This window comes from Neovison vison, chromosome 9 (assembly GCF_020171115.1).
Source record: "Neovison vison isolate M4711 chromosome 9, ASM_NN_V1, whole genome shotgun sequence".
Taxonomy (NCBI): Eukaryota; Metazoa; Chordata; class Mammalia; order Carnivora; family Mustelidae; genus Neogale; species Neogale vison.
This window is the reverse complement of record NC_058099.1, coordinates 52047048-52066796: the sequence shown is the minus strand read 5'-3', so window position 1 is coordinate 52066796 and position 19749 is coordinate 52047048. Positions and strand designations below refer to the sequence as shown.

General features: G+C 39.5%; 1 protein-coding gene across 6 annotated transcripts in view; it reads right to left on the bottom strand.

The window, feature by feature from the left end:
• Positions 1 to 1792: 1792 nt before the first annotated feature.
• Positions 1793 to 19749, bottom strand: part of BNC2 (basonuclin 2) — a 427511-nt gene continuing 409554 nt past the window's right edge. For 5 of the 6 annotated variants that reach the window (XM_044265618.1, XM_044265621.1, XM_044265617.1 and 2 more), the window contains one exon: positions 1793 to 7955. In XM_044265618.1, the coding sequence (XP_044121553.1) occupies positions 7295 to 7955 (661 nt within the window). In that variant the 3' untranslated portion in view covers positions 1793 to 7294. The remainder of the gene's footprint in view (positions 7956 to 19749) is intronic. The other variant, XM_044265622.1, reaches the window with a different exon arrangement.

The window sequence follows — 19749 nt, the reverse complement described above, 5'->3', positions numbered from 1 at the left end:
CTTTCTATCTCTAAGTCTCCTGCTTTTCTCCCTCCAAAAGTACACATCAAAGATGACACCTGCACACATCTCATTCAGTTGACAAATGTATTTGCCATGTGACTGTTCACAGCGGGGGTCAACAACTTCTGTCAGACCCGCTGCCAGAGGGCGGGGAGGAGGCGTGGAGTCCCCTGGTTCCGTGAGGACCTACAGATCGATCTTGGGCTTCACTCAGTCACTAACTAGCCACTTTCCAACCATCGTTTAGCAGTTCAGAACAGTCCACTATACAAGAACAGCAGCCACTACTTACACGTGATTTGGGCTCAAGGTATTTTGGAATGCAGCATTTTCATGTGTTCCTCCTTTGTCCCTTCTTCCCCCTTGTCACTTATCTCTGTAAAGCTCACTTTACTTGTAGTTATCAAAATCCTCCCCAAGTGGAGAATTTACACCTCTTACATTTAGGGTAGTTCCTGTTTTGGTGATTAAAGTAAGAAGCCCCATCACCTCTCCCACCCCCTGCTTTTTTGGGATTGTCAGTGCAGTTTCACAAAACGACAGTGAAGCTGTCACTTACACTGTGGATGCAGAGGTGTTCATTTCAAGGTCCCTGTGTGCATTTAGATCAAAGCGAAAACAACAGCTCTTTACCACCATGCACAACCAACTTGTCTCCAACATATGCACTTTGCAAAGGGAAAGGAAAATATTATAATGCTTTCCTTCCAGAATGTGGGGTGATCTCATTATGCCACTGACTTGTGGGAAATTTTGTTCCAATTCTGGGGGCCACATCCAGTACTCTTAAAATGAGTGAGCATGGAATTGCAATACTTAGTTTCTCAAGACGCAAAGAATGCTGTCACAGGGTCTCTCTACTGACCCTTTAAGGAGTCATCTTGTTACTGTCCATTTAATAGCTGGAGAGGGCTTCGGAGAGGCAGCCTCGGGCTTACCAAAGTAGCTTAGTAGGTGTGTGTGTGTGCGCTGGTGGGTGCGCACTTGTGTGTTGGGAGGAGAGGGAGAGAAGCAAGAAGGAAGAGGAAGAGGGGAGGGAGAGAGGGAGAGACGGAGAGGGAAGGAGAAAGAGAGGGAGAATTGTGAATGTGTGTGTACATCAGGGAACTCAGTGGGAAAGCCGAGCCCTTGTACTCCATTTCCCCCTCACAAGGGATAAACAGGCAATTACGCATCCTTTTATATTTGATGGCCAAGTGCTGAACTGGAAAGCACACTATTAGTTTGTGTCCCTTCAGGGCCAGGGCAATAAGTAGCCAGGAGAGCTGGGGCTGAGGCGGAGAGGGTGTTGTCTGCTGTTAGTGTGACAGTCTTGTCAGCAGCATTCACATTACTGGAAGGTAATAAAGTGACAAGTAAGTTATTAGAAAGATATGAGGTGAAATTGAACTGAAGCTTCTCACTGCTCAGCCCCAGCTTTTTCCTTTCCTCTTTTGTAATGGTCCACTATTTGTTACAAACTGAGCCTTGTCTTGATACTCTATATAAAAAAAGATTTTTTTTTTTTGCAGTAAAGGTCAAATGAATTTACAATAACACTTTAGAAAAGAATAAGGGTAGTTTTATAACAACTATAGGATGTTGTTTCAAAAATATATCTAGCATTATAATGAATGATAATGCTGATCCAATTCAGTGTACTTGTAAAAAATGCTCATTTTTTTTAAAACCCTATCATTAGGCATTTGGAGTTTTCAGCAGAGGCCAAAAGACAGTATCTGATGTCCAGTTATTGCCGCATGACCGCAAGCATCATCTTGGGCAAGATGTGGAAAGAAGGGGGATGACGGAAGGATACAAGGAAGGGTGGGTGTTTGGGCTGGAGTGACTGTAGACTAATTTACCCACTGGTTTTACAGCTGGATTTATAAATACTAATTCCAAGTTACCATTTATGGGGAGCAACTCTCCAACTACAGGGAACAGGGAAATGAGTCTGAGACACATCAGATATGATCTTAATTCTAACGCGAGGAAGACTGCCACATGCTTTTGCTTTGCAGGAAAACATGAAAACAGAAGAGTTACTTTTATGCTTCACAGGGAGGTAAATGAGCTCACATTTTGAACAAGAAGTCTTTAGCCAAGTGGCATTACAATCATGGCTATAGGGCCATGCAAAAGTCATGATGCAAAAAATACATTTAAGAGCCCAGTTTGACCACCAGCCTTTTCTAGAACCTAGGTGACCCACCACATCTCTTTGCTTCCCTTAGGGACTCCACCATCACTTCCCACCCACAAAACAAAACCGAAAGCAAAGAAAACGCCCTCACAGTTGCCCTTGTCGGCTATTCTGACCCATAAGGAACTGGTATTTCCACGCAGCTGTCTTTGCTGTCCCGTTACTCAGACTGGGGTGCCGCGGTGCACCTGGTCATAGGGAGCTCTGTGGGGCGGTGCCTCATATGCTCTCACCACTGCTAGGCACAAGTGTACCACACCTTCTTTTTGCACAAACACTTCGGGTTCATTCACCATTTTCCTTTCTCGCTACCCCAAACCAGGGCAGGTACCAATCCTCTACTTGGTACCCCTTACTCTGCTTTTGGAAAAACTCATTCCTTCCAGTCTTTTTGGCACCTGCCTTTTATCGCCCTCCTTACCACACTTAGGCCATACCCATTAAAAGACAAAGCATGGGAGGGAGAAGCGAGATCCTCTTACTTAAATATTCTGAGTTTTTAATGAATAAAATTTATTGTAATTGTTTAGAAGTTAAGGAGTATGTACGGGGAATAAAAGAAAATTTCTTCTGGTTGTTTTGTTTCTTTGATAGCAGATGTGGTGTGTCGTATTACAGCTGAGTTTTATTTACTCTGTTAGTCAATCGAATCTAACGCTAAAAGACCAAGTACAAGTTAGGACTGCTCAGGTCAACTGTTAGCAGTTAGCAGCATTTCCACCCCAAGCTAGTTCCCGGCTTCTTTATGTTTTAATTGCCAATGGCCCCCATTCTCATTTGCTTGGTACACATCTGGGGTGTGTACCTAGGAAGGGGACCAAAAGGTCACTTTATTTGGTGGGAATCTAGTGCTTGGTTTCTCCTGAGTAAAATGGGGAGAACGCCTCTGGAATAACAGCCTATTCTTAGTATATTCCAAGTTTTTGTTTGTTTGGTTGGTTTTTTGTTAGTTTGTTTTTGTTTTAAGAGCAATGTATACAGTAACAGGGCTGTTAACCAGGGAAGTGTCTTTCTCCTCTTACTAGAAGGGCCTGGAAATTCATGACCAAAGAAATCACACTACAAGGACAGTGGCACCATTGTGCTAAACACGTTTTCAAAAAAGATGTTATTCACGTTGAGAAAGAAAACATTAATACCTTCAAACCTTTAGTATATGTGCTGCCGAAGCGAGCACACCTTCAAACCTTTAAAAGGCCTCAGGCTGCACTGGACAGCTAGACTAGGATCCTGAGAAGCATTACATTGCGCTGACTTATCTCCATACAATTAATAGCAGAACAAAGAGGGTCCAGCTTCTTAATCCCATTTTTAAACCAAATTACGCATCATCTACCCCTCCTCTTGCTCTTTGCCGTCGCCTCCGCAGCGTGCAGACGTTCCCTAAAGCAGACTCAGCCTTTCTGATATGTACAAAAACATTGTTTAAAATGATCAAAACAGTAAGTTTCAACATCAGCTAGTGAACATGCACATTAGTAATACTGCCTCATTTTCTACCTGTGACAAAACCGTGGTTAAATCAATCAAATGGGGGAAAGCTGTTTGCAGGAAAATCTGCATCGCCCTTCCTTTTCAGCCAGCACAGAATGGATGCAGCTCGAGAGAAACCGTTTCACCATAGAAAACTCCTACGAAAAAACAAATGAGTAGAAAACGGACAAAGACGAAGGGCCCAGTGATTAAAATGCTGATCTCTTTTGCCTTCCCGTTTGCAAGTAAGCCTTGGGATCACTGTCCTAACTAGATGTACAGTTAAGTCAAAACATTGTGCTCAGGCACACACCCAAAAACAAGCAACACTCTGGGACGGGAAGCCCTGTGCAATCCATAATGTTACATGTTAAGTCCAGGTGCCACTTTGCTTCCATCCACTCCCCCGGTCACTTTTTAAGCAAGTAGGCTTTATACTAGAAAGTGTTTTTCACCCATTTAGAAGGCCACCATAACATTTGGGCACTTGAGGCACAAAAGCAGTAGCAAATAGGGGAGACACTTAAAAACAAGAGCCAGTTGTCCAGGACTCATGGCCGTTTCTCTGACAAATCTCAGGCAAACACATTCACAAGAGCAAGGGGAATTCTACTTTGAGAATCTCATTACTTCCGGGCTGTTCTAACTGGCTATTCACATTAGCCCGGTTTGTGGCAAGCAACAAACATTTGTTCTAAGCCCAGTTCATTTGCTGATATGACCTGCTGACAGCTATGTAATTCACTCACGAGGGCTATTTGACCTTTTAGTTGACATTAAATTAAACAGACTAAACATTGATTCTGTACAAGATGAGTTCTAATAGCTCAGCCAAGAGTATAACTTTTAAATATCACTGAAATAAAAATGTGTTAATTTTCATAAAACTAGGTGTAATTCGGTCTATCACAATCCAAAAGCTAGTGTCTCCCTAATCTCTTCTTGGGATACTAAAAAATATTTTTTCCACCTTTTTTGACTCAAATCATTTGGTAGTGGGGCAACAGCGCAACACAGAGAATGCTAAGAGGACGAAAATGTTTGCAAACAAACTTTCATTATTCTAGTTCAATTTTTCACAAACATACTGTACATAGTCTTCTATGGTATAAAACAAAGGAAAACATCTCTGTCTATTCAATTTAACACAACACCAAAATAAAGCAATTAAGACTTTGGGAAATTCAAAGGTACAAGAAAACAAAAATGGTTATTACTAATTCCTCAGCTTTTTACCGTAAACATTTGTCATTTAACAGACATAGTGTTTGATATGGTTTCTTTTGTACTGCGAATACTTTTGGTCTTTCCTCACTGGAGAACAAACGAATTAAACGAACCCCATAGTATCCTCTGAAGGAGATGAAAAGATGAAGCTTCTAGACAAGTCTATCTTATCTTGAAGAATCTATTGTTTCTGAAATTTTTACAAATAAAAATACTGAATCCTCAACTAATGATGCTTATTTTTGGAAACAATAAATACTGTGAGGTACAATAAACCCTACAGGAATAATAACAACAACAGAAACATATTAACAGTTTCCTTTGGCAAATTTAACGGAAGTGAATGCTGATGTGAACATAGAAAAAATAATTACAAAACATATGAAAAATGGAAACAACATGCAAAGTTCAAACAAAGGGGGTATTTCTAACCTTGAGACTGATGAGAGAAATGTTTGAGGCCATTAAATGCAGAAAAGAAATACATTCTCTTTAAATTATTGTGTACTGTTAGACAAAATATTCCTTGTTTATCTGTCTTTCCCCCCTCCACTTAAAAAAAAAAAAGACAACAAAACACAGTCTGCAATGCACATCCTAATGGTTTTGGCTGCAGACTGAACTTGAGTAAATATCATCATTTAGTCAGTATGTTGTGGTAGCTGAGGGCTGCCCATGTGGTTAACCAGCTCAGGCAACATGTGTAAACATCGGAAACAAAACAAAACAAAACAAAAAAGGTTTGGAGAATTGTCTCCCCCTCTTTCTCACTCTCAATTGCTGGGTTTCAGGCTTGCTTTCATTTCTCTCTGACAAATCATGTGGGGAAACACAAAACACTCAACAGTGAGAGATCCTATTTTAAACCCCCCTTCGTCTGGCTTTTCAGAAAGGAGTGTTGCTCAATTCAAGTTCAGCACATGTTTTCAAAGCTTCTGAGTAACTGCCGCTGTGAAATGTCTTTTGATTTTGTCTATCAAACGGGCCTGAATCATAGGACGACTGCCTAACTTGCAAAAAATTAGACAGCCATACAACAGACCAACCCCGTGCAGACTTACTTCTTTCTTTTTAAAGGAGAAGGGTTAGGCCCTTGGAAATGAGTGTTCAACACTTTTACTATTTTCAGCTTTGTTCCATAGTGAGTAATTTGGGCTTTTGTATCCTGAAATATTATCCTGCCTCTGAAGAGCAAATGCCTTGGCTGTTTCACACCACATAATTTTGTTTTCCTTTTATGTAACTTAACATATAAGCAAGAAGGATGCAATGTTGATTCTAATAACATTCGGCACTTGAAAGAATCACCAAGTGTTCTTTTTTTAAAGCGGTTTTCTGGTGGCCGACAAATTGGCCTGTGGTTATGTTGAGTGACTAATTGTATTTTCTTTTCTGGAAACTTGTGCAAAGTTGGCAGTTTTGTGTTAACACTAATACTTTTGTTTGGCATTTGTGCCCTATACTGACCAGACCATTTTTATACAAGTGAATTTTTTTAAAAAGACACTTACTTGAAGTATGGCAATAGTTTAAGGATAAAAAAAGAAGCATGGATATTACACATCCCCTTGTAGTGTATGAAAAAAAGTGCATGACTGGATTTATGTACTAGTACAGGACATTTTAAAAAATCAGATCTGTGCTGTAAAGCATGCCAGCACCTCTTTATCACTATATCTAGCAGGTAGTAAAAACAAGACCATGGTTTTTCTTTAAAAAAAAAAAATGTGCATTAATGCTAACATAAATGAATAGAGCTAGCCAGCAAACTATTTTTCTCCTGCATATCTAACAGCTGGATGTAACTGTAAAAATTAAACAAAAGAGTTAAACAACCATCAATACAATTGCTTTACATCATTGGCCTCTCAAGGCTAAATATTTACAGGTGAATCTGCCATGCTTTAATTGAAGATTCTCTCAAAACCTTAAAGTTCACAAAAGACAACTGTAAGAAGTTCCTTTTTTGTTTCTTTTTTCTTTTTTTTCCCCTTTTATTTATTTCTTTGCAGGCAACAGTCATGGGTATAACAAACTGTCCCTCTGGAGAGGACCGAGAATTCTTATTCTTTCAGAATTTGGGCTAGTTGCACACTTTGTGTGTGTGTGTGTATGTGTGTTTTAAGGGTACTCTGTTTTCACTCCCAAATTAAAGTTCCCACCCCTTTCCCAAAATTATAAAGGAAAAAGAAAACAATTTCAAAAGCACCTAGTGTTCATCTTTTTATATCTAAAGAAAAGATGCGTGTGTGTGTATGTAGACACAGAGGCGTACATGTGTACACACACACACGCACACACGCACACATACACACACACCCAAGTACACAAGCACACACTGACTATGGCAGTTCAAATATGTAGGCCATCTGGTGAGAGCTGGCATCTGTAGTGTCCATTCTGAGCCTAATCTACTGAAGTGAAGGGAATGTTTTTGTGGAGATTAGGGTTCTGACTGTGCCGGTTTCGGCTTCGCACAGAGGAAAACATCATATTGCAACCGGGGACTTTGCACTTGTGCATTTCTCGCAAATGCACAGTTTTGTAGTGCACTCTCAAAGTCCCCTTGTTGCTGTACATTTTGTGGCAAATGTTGCACATGATCCCACCATTGCTCCCGGACAAGCTGTTGAACATCAGAGATCCTGAAACTTCGGCCCCTAAACTGCCGGGGAGGGCAGGGACCTCAGCCTTGTGTGCAGACTCCCCACTGTCACTCGCCCCGTCGATGTCGTCGAGAAGAATCCCCTCATCGCTGCCCGCGTCGGATTCTCGGGAGGAATGGATGCTGCTGCTGGACTGCAGGCTGGAGGTGGTGCTCAGGTCAAGGACCATGTAGTCCTCTGCCATGCCTCTCCCGTACCCATTCAGGTGGGAGTCTTCAGTCCCTGCGGGAGAGGAGGCGTCTTCCCTGACATCGAGCCCCAAAGGGTGCTGGGCACCATAGATCTTCATCAGAAATTCATCCCGGAGGTCCTTGCTAAGGGAGGGCTGCGCTGAGTCCAGGCCCATGTCATCGAGTTCTTTGGTCAACAGTTTGCGATGCAGGTTTATGTTGGCGCTGTGTCTAGGAAAATAAGGGGGGGGGGAGGTGTACAGGGAGTGGGGAGGGGTGAGAAAAAGAAGAACATTTTAAAATTGATTCAGCTTCCACCAGGCATCAAATAAGCACATTCGTTGCTAATTACACCATTATAAAAGCAAACATTTCCCTACATTCTCAGGATTTGGGAATAAGTGGTGGGGGGGAGTGCAATAAGGGGAGCCTTTCATTAACGTAATTTTTAGAAGAGTACAATTCCTCGATGGTAGGATGAATGCAAACCCATGCACCTTTTTCTCAATGATACTCTTAGCTTTCCTGGGTAGCAGCACCAGCGGCAGAGAATCTCACAGCAGAGATTTCAGAACATATATTAAATAGGGCAAAAGAATGGAAACATGCTGCTTATCTAAACTGAGTAATTTGAATTTACACCTGAAAAAAACCAAAAAACCAAAAACCAAAACCAAGCCTCTTTTGCCTACAGTACTTCATTTAGAGGTATAAAAAAGATCAATTTTTTAAAAAAGTAAATGGTCTAGATAATTTCAGTTTAACTTTAAAACATAATGACATCTTCCCCCTCACCTGTCTATATTTCATGAAAAAATTTAGTTTTATAGATTAGAAATTTGAAATAGGGTTGCAGACTGTATCATACATCCCTTTCCTCAGAATTTGGGATCTCAACTAATTTACTAGTAAACTGTGCTTCATTTTCAGAAGCTGTTGCATTTTACTGTTGAAAATGCTTTCATCGAGTAATTCAACCTTTAAAATGTAATCCTTTAAAACAAAGCCTGAATAATAGAAATTGTTTTTTAAAAACAAAACCCAACCACCCTTTAAAAAAATCACACTAAACAACAGAAAAAAACCAAAAGGACTAAAAAGAAAAGGATACACACAATAAATAACCCCCAAATCAAGCACAATATACAGTCCCCCTATTTTAACAACTGGAATCTGTACTTCTTGGACAAGCAAAACTTTTACTCTACTAAGTGCTTTGCTTGTGTAAAAACAAAAAAAGAAACAAAGATAGGATTTGTCCCCCAGCATCCATAGGGATGCCATGATTTACAAAGCCTGATATGTTATTATCTATCTGAAAACAATGCCTTTGTATTTACATCCCCCATTTATTTTTAAAGTGCCCTTGGGCATATACCTCTCTCCACCTGCAAAGGCTCACATATTTGACAGGCACCTAAATTGGAGGCTACCCTTCCAAAAAATAAACCAATAAATAAATACACAGATACATAAAAGCTTCTCGATAATGACAGAAGCTCTACATCTTGAAAAAGTAACTGTGATAATAGAAATGACCTAGAATGGCCAGTATAACATTCAACAGACCTCCTGATTATAATTAAAACATATGCAAGACCAAAATGAGTCACTCCATTTGGTGACAAGCATGGCAAATTTCTTAGAGATGGTTGAGAGGTATGTGCCTCAGAGACAAGAAAGGCAGGAAAAGACTTCTCCACCTTTCCACACAAGACAATATATAGCACTCTGGGTGTTAAGGGGTAGAGGGGAGCAGCCCTCTCCACACTGCACTTAGGAAGGCTGAGCTTACCTTGTGATAATAAGATCAGCTTTCTAATCTTTTGCTAAATCGATCACAAAAGAAAGCAAGAATGAGAGACAGAGAGAGAGAGAAAGAGAGAGAAAGAGAGAGAGAGAGAGAAAACAAATTCACATTCTAGACATCTGGTTAAAAAAAAAACTTAAACAATAAAATAGGGATTTAAAATGTTCTGATCACAAAATCATTTTCTGTCATTAAGCGATCATCTCATATGCTGTCTTGATGATTTTCAGATCAGCTGTATAATCCAAAAATCATGAATCGAATTAAGATAAACCAAATTCACAGCATCATTATCATCCATAAATGAGTTCTACACAGATGCATGCGGGATGGGGAGGGCGGGGGAGTATGCGAGTGATAAACAGAAGCTGTCCCCACGGTCCCTGCTCTGACACTGTTGCTCCCCGTGTCCTGGGTGTCAGATGGCAGATGACTCCAAGTGCAGTTGCTAAGCAGAGTGCAGGAAACACCTACTGTGCGGTCTCCACCCTGACATGCAGGTGTGACGCCCCCACACTTACTATAGGGATGTGGAAACAGAGTTACACTGCGTCCTATGACTCTATTGATAAAACAAACTGCCAACCATAAGTAGCCTGCAAAAGCCTACCCCTCTGTTTCTTATTTTTAACACCCTCCCCACTTTAATTTCACAAGCACACATTTTATGACGACTGTAATCTAGAACTCCGTTGCTTCTCACACATCTGCAGTTACCACTTCCTAGATTCACTGCTGAGAAAACAGCAGCCAGACACACAGCAGTCACATCCAGACACACTGAATAAGGAAGAATAAATTAACATTGACAAGAGGACACACGGATCACCCAGATGGACACTTCTTTCCTAAGATGACTTGTGAAATTACACATCTCTACTGATATGTTACCAGGAAGAGATGTTTCTCTTCATTTCTCACTTACAGCAACAGAAATCTGTAATCTAATTAGATGATGTACCAGCCCTCAATATCTGTCAACCAAACGATGTGCAGAAATGTGTAGACCAGCTCTGGCACTCTGTTCAACAGTGTCCCTTTTCCGCTGTCAGCAGTACTGTTGGCCTCTGCTAATATAATTACATTGACTTTTATTCAATTAAGTGCCATCCCTTGCTTTAAAAAAAAAAAGGCTATTTTATCAATTGATTCAGGTGTAATGCAATAATAAAGATGAACTCATGGCAGTGCATTAGCTCTGCTGTTCATAACTTCAGTACAAGGGTTCATTCATGGTAGTCGATTTCCATTATGCAACCACAGTTCCAGAGAATTGATTCTTTTATGCTCATTTTTTAATCTGTTTCATTTTTGTTTAATAATCCTCCTAAATGCCATATGCAAAACACTTGAAGTGGGGATGGGAAGAACAGGCTGTGGAAAGTCTGCTCATTCACTCTTGTGATACCAGGCTTGGGAGATTTTCTAACAAACTCACATAGTAATGTTTGGGGGGTAAGAGGAAAAGCGAGAGGAGGAGAGAAAGAAGAGAGTGTTTAGAGAGTACTGATCCTGTTCCTCAAGAGGTTAGGTTCAGCCTCTACAGAGTAGATAGAAGGCAGCACTTGATCTTAACAAAGACCAATTGCTGGACTCTGGAATCAGTCGATCCAAACCATTAGTTGTCATAAAACACTGTCCTCATGAGGAGATACAAAGACCTAGGGTTAATAGCAATTTATAAGTTCATTTGGATCAGCAAAATCAAAGAGGTAAAAAGAAAGGGAAGATGGAAGAGACACAGAAAGAACTCATGCCTACTGTCCATCAGATGGAGAGAAGAGGACTCTAAAATGGAGGAAGGCTAGAGAGTGCTGGAAATCAGAGAAAGAGCCTCGCAGAGGAAGCAGTGTTGCAGATGTATGTAATAAGTGGAAGGAACAATCTATGAAGGAGCCCAGTTTTGAGTTTTCCAGAGACAGACGGTTTTCCTAGAAATGGACTTACTATGAATATTTATCTCCAGAAGAGAGAGAGAAATAATCTTTAGCAAAAACCTAGATTATATTCAAACTTATATGATACAAGATCATACACATCACGAAAGCTCTTTCTACTTGCTTTGATACTTGCTGCCGATACACAGATGTATATTGCTCTCATGGAAAAAAATGACTGGGGGCACCTGGGTGGCTCAGTGGTTAAAGCCTCTGCTTTCGGCTCAGGTCATGATCCCAGGGTCCTGGAATTAAGCCTCACATTGGGCTCTCTGCTCAGCAGGGAGCCTGCCTCCTCCTCCTCTCTCTCTCTGCCTGCCTCTCTGCCTACTTGTGATCTGTCAAATAAATAAAAATCTTAAGAAAAAAAAAATGACTGGGATGGAGAGAGAAGATGAGGTCCTAGGCAGAAAGGGTAAGCATCTGGTCTTAATAGGGATCTGGTGTTAATGAATACAAACAGTACTACTTACTAAGGGAGGAGTCCAAAATGTAGCCCCAAGATGGTCACTTTCAAGACTACAAACTAAATCTCATTCAACCTCCAGCCTTCTGCATTAAAGTAGAATACTCTGCACATAGGAGATACTTGAAAGTACGTTTATTTGCCTTCTATCAATAATAGAAGTAAAGAAGTCGTAAAGAAGTTTTTCCCAAAATATACTGTAGAAGAGAAAACAATGATCCCAAGATTGGAACCATGTAACAGAATATTTAAGAAAAGGCAGGGGTAATACAGCAAAGGGTAATTCGGGCCCTATTAATACCCTAGTGTGTACACAGAAACACTATGTAGATTAAGGCATGACACAGTCCTGTAACTTGGGCTTGCTTGGAATTACAACTACTTTCTCTGAGCCTCTGTACTCTTTCCTGCACCTTCCACACTGTGAGTTTACAAAATGCCTTTTGAAAACTAAGATTATCCTTAAGAGCAAAAAGTAAGGACGCCTTGGGTAGGAGAAGTCACGAAGCCAAACTTAACACTTTGAAATGCTGAGTGGAAGTACTCTTGCTGGACTAATGTGGAGCACCATTCTTTTTCTGTTTCTTTAATAAAAATTTTACTTATGTCAATTATATCTCAATTGAAAAAATAAAACTTTATTATGCATCCACAGAAGACATCAAGTTAATCAAACACAGCTAAGTAAATACATAAATACAAAGTGAGAGAAAATAAGAGAGAAAAACAAGTCTTGCTGGGCACTTCCTTTTTCAGGTCTCTCTTGTTCCAATGCCCAGTTCAACTAATACAATGTTTGACTTGTAAAAATTAAAGTTAAAAACATTTCAAAGAAAAAGTGCTTCGAGGTTTTAACTTTGACTTGGATATATACGGAAGGAACTTTTTTTAAAAGGAAAAATTTCATGTTCAAATTAGAAAATCAGAATGTAGTAGTCAAAATGGTGAATGGTGAATCAGACCATAGGTTACATGAGAAGTTCAACATCTAAATCTTAATTCTTTATCAGTTTTGAAGCATTCTAAACTCAGTGAAGCAAAATACTTGATAAATAATTACAATATCTCAGGCAAAATAGAATTGAGGCTCCATATTGGATTAATTTTTTTATTTTCTTGCTTATGTTTGCCACTCAACACACACACACACACACATGCCCCTCAAATTACACTGTCCAGAATGATTATGATGTACACATAACAGATACCCAAAAATTGGTGTGTGTGTATTTATATACATATATGATAGAGAAATAAATTTATAACCATTCTGGAAAAACCTAGATGCCGGATTTCAATGTACTGTGGGATACTGAATCATCAACACTCCTGAACAGAAATGTACATCATCTATCCAAATCCACAGAAATGAAAAATTAAAACCTCTGCCCCTCATTAATTCTCTTCTTCTTATCTGGATTGCTCTGACATTATCTGTTGTATTTAACTCTTCACAATTTTTGTATTAATGGTAGGAGGCTTACAGCTCTGTGAGTTAAATCACATTTTTTGATAGTACACATTTCTGCATAACTAGTAGTTGTTCTATAGGCAATTATTTAAAGACCCTCTCCAGAAGAGCTGAAAACCATCTCTCGCTCACACACACACACACACACACAAACTGAATGTACAGTTTTAGTGAATGCTCAAGAAAAAACAAAACAAAACAAAAGAAGTACATATTAAATGTAAGAAATAAAAGCTAAGCAAATTCTTGCAAATTAAAACTATGAAATTCAGTCACTTCAATCTCTTTCAATATAAAACAAATCATCCATACTGGTCACGCAGACAGTTCCCTCTACATTCAAATTATTCACTTGAAGATAAGCTCCCACCAAACTCTTTAGGGGTTTAGCTAATTTACTGCACAGATACGGCACGTCTGTTGTAATAACAGGTAGGATGTATTGGGGTCGACCATTTATCAGAATTAGACTTCTTTTCTCAATTCACAGTGAATTATGCTGCCTACATGACTCCCCTCTCTCTGAGCCTGCCATCCCCTCACGGCCCCTAATGTGGCAGGCAAACAAAATTGACAGTCTCATCTTGTCAACAAGGGGCGATTCTCCTGAGAAGCCATTTAACTTTGCCGAGGAAGCAATGTATTAATGTGCATGTCCCAGCAATGTTAATCATCTTCAAGCTTCCGACCTAACTTTGACGTGAACGAAATCACCAAATTTGTTTACTAAATGAATCGTAATATGCTAATAAGAAAGCATGACATATATGGAAAAGCCAAACAGATGGTTTGTTTACTCCACTTTGCAACTTTATAAATGTTGTAACTCTGAAGATGTTAGTGAGAATTATTGGTTTGTTGGCAGAGGCAAACGTGTCTTTCGCATACTAAATCTGGCGCTACAGTTAGAAAACAATTTGTCATTGCTGTGGAATGCATAAAAAATGTTAATGTAGTAATGGCATTTGGGAAGGCAGATTGGTAGATGGAAAATGCCGGATGCTCAGGTTAAGTGTAGAATTGATATCCAACAGCCCTGTTCCCTAACCATTTTACTTCTGAGTTGCATCTCACACATGAAGGCTTCTCCAGGGTGCTGATTGAATTCGATAGGTACCTGTTGCATTGTAACGTGAGAGGAATGCCACACTGGGAAGAGGGTTATGTTTTCACAGCATTCAGAAATGTTCTCAGTCAGGCAGCTCATATGGTGCTCAGTTTACTACTATTGGTGGGAAGAAAAAAGGCCATGAACACTGACGTCTTTTAAGGAATGAAACAAATCTGAGTTCTAATACACACACACACACACACACACACACCCCTGGATGAACTAAACCTCAAATCTTCCAACCCTTGTGTTAATGGTCTGACTTTAATAAAGAGCGCAGAAGACCTATGTCTAAAATAATAGGAACACATTTTTCTCTTGAAAATTTTCTGCCATTTAAAAAGTAAGCATTCTTTTTTAATACATACAATGTGAAACCTCTATTTCTTTCTGAGATCATTTTCAAAGGAAAAACTTTCTAAGACCAAATATTCAAAATGTTTTACATTATTAAAATGGTTAATTTAAGAGAAGAATCAATGAAACAAGATGGGACTGGGAGGGAGACAAACCATAAGTGACTCTTAATCTCACAAAACAAACAGAGGGTTGCTGGGGGGAGGGGGGTTGGGAGAAGCGGGGTGGGTTATGGACATTGGGGAGGGTATGTGCTTCAGTGAGTGCTGTGAGGTGTGTAAACCTGGCGATTCACAGACCTGTACCCCTGGGGATAAAAATATATTGTATGTTTATAAAAAATTAAAAATTAAAAATTTTTAAAAATGGTTAATTTAAGATCTTTTAAAAAGTTAAGACTGGGACTCTTAGAGATTCCCAATTTTATAGACCACCAGTATTATCATTTAGCTATGGCCTTATCTGGAATTCTATGTTAAAAATGAAACTATTTAAGATACATGAACAAGGGCGCCTGGTTTAAACACTCTGCCTTCAGCTCAGGTCATGATCCCAGGGTCCTCGGATCAAGCCCCGCACCGGGCTCTCTGCTTAGCAGGAAGCCTGCTTCCTCCTCTCTCTCTTCCTTCTCTCTGCCTACTTGTGATCTCTCTCAAATAAATAAATTTTTTTTCAAGATTTTTAAGATTAAATAAAATCTTAAAAAAAAAAGATACATGAACAAAAAGAATGTGCAAAATCTAATTTGTGTTCTTGGTTAAATAATGTCAAACGTACCAATGAAAACTTTAACTCACTGGCAATGTACCTATGCCATTAAACATCTCAATTTTTAGAAACACTCAATTTTTGTGAAATTATTTTTACTTTTTATTCACATGAGCATAGGGAAAGCAGAATTTTATGTTAAAATATCTGCTTATTTCTCTCAATATTATGAGCCATAACCCCCAACTTCTCAGTCCTACATATCGAGACTACCACTAATCAAGTGGGATTTCCATATAGTGCTGAAATCTTTACCCACCTGCAAAAGAGAAATGAGAGAACAAAGTGATCTAAAGAAACCACTGAGTTCATCTTGCTGCCCAAGGATCACTTTGGAGCAAGAGACATTAGCAGCTATCCCTGGCGCTTATATCTCATTTGAAACATCTCCTCATTCCTGACCAACAAAGAAAATTTCAATAAAGTACTTTTACTGGTTTAACAACAGGGAGCTCCTGGGATTGTCAAAGTGCTAAGCCTTTTCCAAGGAGAGAAAAAATCAGCAGCTCCAATATAATTAACCTTCTATTCTCAATGCAAATGGCCACGCACAGGAGCTCTGCAGTCTATTAGCAAAGTTATAATGGCCAACAGGCAGAAGCAAAATTGGTCAAAAAGTTGGCTGCTGCTGTCATATTTTTGGAATTATGATTAATGGCACTAATAATGTGGATGATTACTGATATGTGTATCTCCAGCAGTTTATCATATTGCTCTGGCTGCCTACGTCCACAGTAAACAGGATGCTATCATTTACCTCTTTATTGAAGGCAATCCTTCTCTTGAAGGAGCATATTCTAATTACTTCGTAATGTTTTATGTCTTAAACATTTTGCAGCTCTGGACCTTGCCAACTGCTTCATGTCTACCATTGATTAATTACTGAATGTTTAATCAAAATTTAGAATCTAATGTAGTCATTTATGAGCACACTGCAGTGCCAAAGTAGTTAGGCTTTGCTCCCAAGTTTGGAGAGTGTTGGGTTCAAAATCAAATCCCAGCTACGTATGAGGATCCAAGAATTTCACCTTGGGTGCTCTGAGGTTGCCAATTCTATCTCTGCTGATGAATGGAAGGTAATCTAACTACAGGGTAAATAGCATCTTTACCCACCCTCTCCCTACCGGTTTTCCTATCCTCTTTCCCCAGTTCCCTAATCGACAGAGCAGCGCCATTGGCTGCTTCTGAGAATAAGACGGTCCTCGTGAACAACCATCATGAGAACATAGTTTTGAAGTGGTTAAACAAGTGAAAAATAATTTGCTGGGACAAATACATGAGTTTTTTTTTAATGTGGATTTTTTATGGTACTGTCATACAACCATTCACCGTTGAAGTTAAGTGTTTTTTTAATACCATTACTGAACTGCTGAAATGGATGCTAATATAGCTTGGAGTGCTAATGTCAAGTCCTGGTAATAAAAAAGACAGACTGCTGAATGAAATAATTTCAAGTAAAAAATAGAACAAAAGTGCTCTCTCTCTTGCTCTCCACTTTTATTGAATTGGGACTGACTGAGCCAATTGCTTTAGAAGTCTGTAAAACACAATTACTAGTGAGCGAACTGACCCACCAGTGCCCCCTCAGTGACAGAGTGGGCTAAAAGGCAGCAGACTCAGAGCGGCCCCCCTCAGCTGGCCACCGGACCGAAGAGGCTGCCTTCTGAGCGTCCGTCATGCTCCTTGTCCCAATCTGTCTCTTTTTACTTACAAAATCCAGTTATTTCCCATCAATGTGATAAAGTAACTTCATACATTACTTTCCAAGATGAACATGTCTGTTCTGGCAATTAAGGATGATCGGTCTTTTGATATTCTTATTTATGTGGATGTTTATGTATAAACACACATATACATTACGTGGATGCATTTAGATTAGGACGTTAGCATATTTTTTGAATAGCTGGTAATAATTCAGATTGATAAATGCTCTAGCAAAAGTGAAGCATCACTTATATATGTTCAGCTGGAAACACTTGGCTTTTTTTTTTTTTTTTCCCAAGGTAAAGTCAAAATAATTAGAGCAAGCAAGAAAAAGAATTGAACCAGAAGTGGGTAACATTTTTCCCCTTAGTTAATAAAAGAAGTAATAAACTCCATAAAGTACTAGAGTTAAGATCACTAACACTTCAGGCATAACAGCTTTTTACCAGGAATTTACAACTTCTGTTTTAATTCAAGCAGCTTGCATTGGGACATAAAATTGAGGTATTTTTAAAAAGTGTAGTTTTATGTTAAGTAACTGAAGAAAAATTGTCCTTTCCTACAAAGTAGTCTTTCCTCTTCTTTCATAGCCTGCTTCTTTCTCAAACATGCATGTACATGTACACACACACACACACACACACACACCCCACGGCACTCAAGAACTGAAGTTACCAAATCCCTTTTTTATGACATTGTAATTTTTTGGCAAGTGTAAACTCCTTTCATATTCTGCCACATTCATTTATTTGAAGCTTGTGGGAGTCTTAGAGCAAAAACATTAAATTATTTCTGAGGCTTTAGAAAAAAGAAAAAAGAAATGCTTTCTAGCCTGACCTTCACTAAGAAATTTCAGCAGAGAGAGGAAAGTCTCCCTTCCTCTTAGCACAACAACAAATGATCACTCACAGCAAGAGAGCTGGTAAGAAGCCTTTCACCTGAGAGAGAACCACTCTGGACAACACTGATACTATCGACTGCTAATTCACACTTTCAGTGTGAATGGCCTCCGTTTTTTAAAAAGAAAAGATTATCACCAGGAACAAGTATCTTGAATAATTATGTAGAAGAATAATTATGACCAGACCAGTGAAGTCTATCACGGTGTCAGGTAGATGGTGGCAGTCCCCAGAGAGGTGGAAATCGGGAAGATGATCCTTCCAAGGTGTTGCCAATCGTGAAAAATACTGCCTGTGAACTCCGTATGTGCATTCTGTTCTAAGTGCAACTTTTACCTGAATTTTCAAGATAATGCTGGCAAGAGTAACAGCCTGTTCCTTTCAAAGAGAAAGTAAGAATAAGCAGTGCGTAGGAAGCATGTTTGTGCTAAGGAGGTTATGTATTGATAAGAGATTTAATGTAACACTCACTCATCAATAGGAATGTGTAAGCATCTCTTTGTCACCATTCAGCTGTGTTGTCTGTTTGGTACTCAGTCTGGAAGACGGTGGAAGTGACTGGTGTGGTTCTAGGAGTGGAGGAGTGAAAGGTCAGCAGAGGCTTAAATGAGCTTGTCTTACATCCAGCTGGGCCAGCAGGAGATCATTAGGAAGATCCGAGGCTCACTTTAGGCTTGTCAGAGTCTCTCCCCATGATACAAGGAGACCGTTTTGCTCATTGCTCTTCTCCCAGTATATAAAAAGAACCCCAGAGACAGGAATGACACCGAAGTTTATCTTACTACCAAAGTTTTGCTTGAGGAGGGCACAACTAGCAATTACTCAGAAGGGGGATTTATTTTGTTTGTTTCCCTTTGATGGAAAGGAATGGAGATAAGTACAAAAGACCTATTGATCTGCGGGCTTCTATTGTGAAACCAAATAGCGTAAAGGAGGGAAATCTCTTCCTCAACATTTAAGTGTCAGAGGACCTGCACAACGTCACTTTGTAAAAGATTTTTGGAAAAGGAGAGTTTCAGTTTGATTGGCAAACTTATAGGAAATGAAATGCCTTAAAATGTTCTCTTCTTGTACTTGAAGAAAATTAACACGCTGTATTTGACGGCTAATTATATGAAGGCAAATATACTAATAGTTACCTCAAACTGGTGCTAAGTGGCTCATTTCTTGAAGGTAGTGAGATCATGTGCATTTATTGAAAATCTCTCTTTAGAAAAGTTCTAAGTTTCCAAACATAGAGAATGATGAAAAAAATGGATGTTGCCGCTGAGAAGGTGATAACAGGAGGCAGGTAGCACGTTTTCACATCTTCACCTCTGTCGTTAATGTATGCAGTGGCTCATCAGAGGTAGCTCATGTTAATTTATTCCTGCACACCTGTACAGGGCTGGAAGTCAGGTAATCAGACAGGCAAAAACTATACATCTCTGCTTTTTAGCTACAGCTACCCAGAGGCCTATATAGGAACAAATTTAGTTCTGGAGACATCAGCAGGTTTTAAT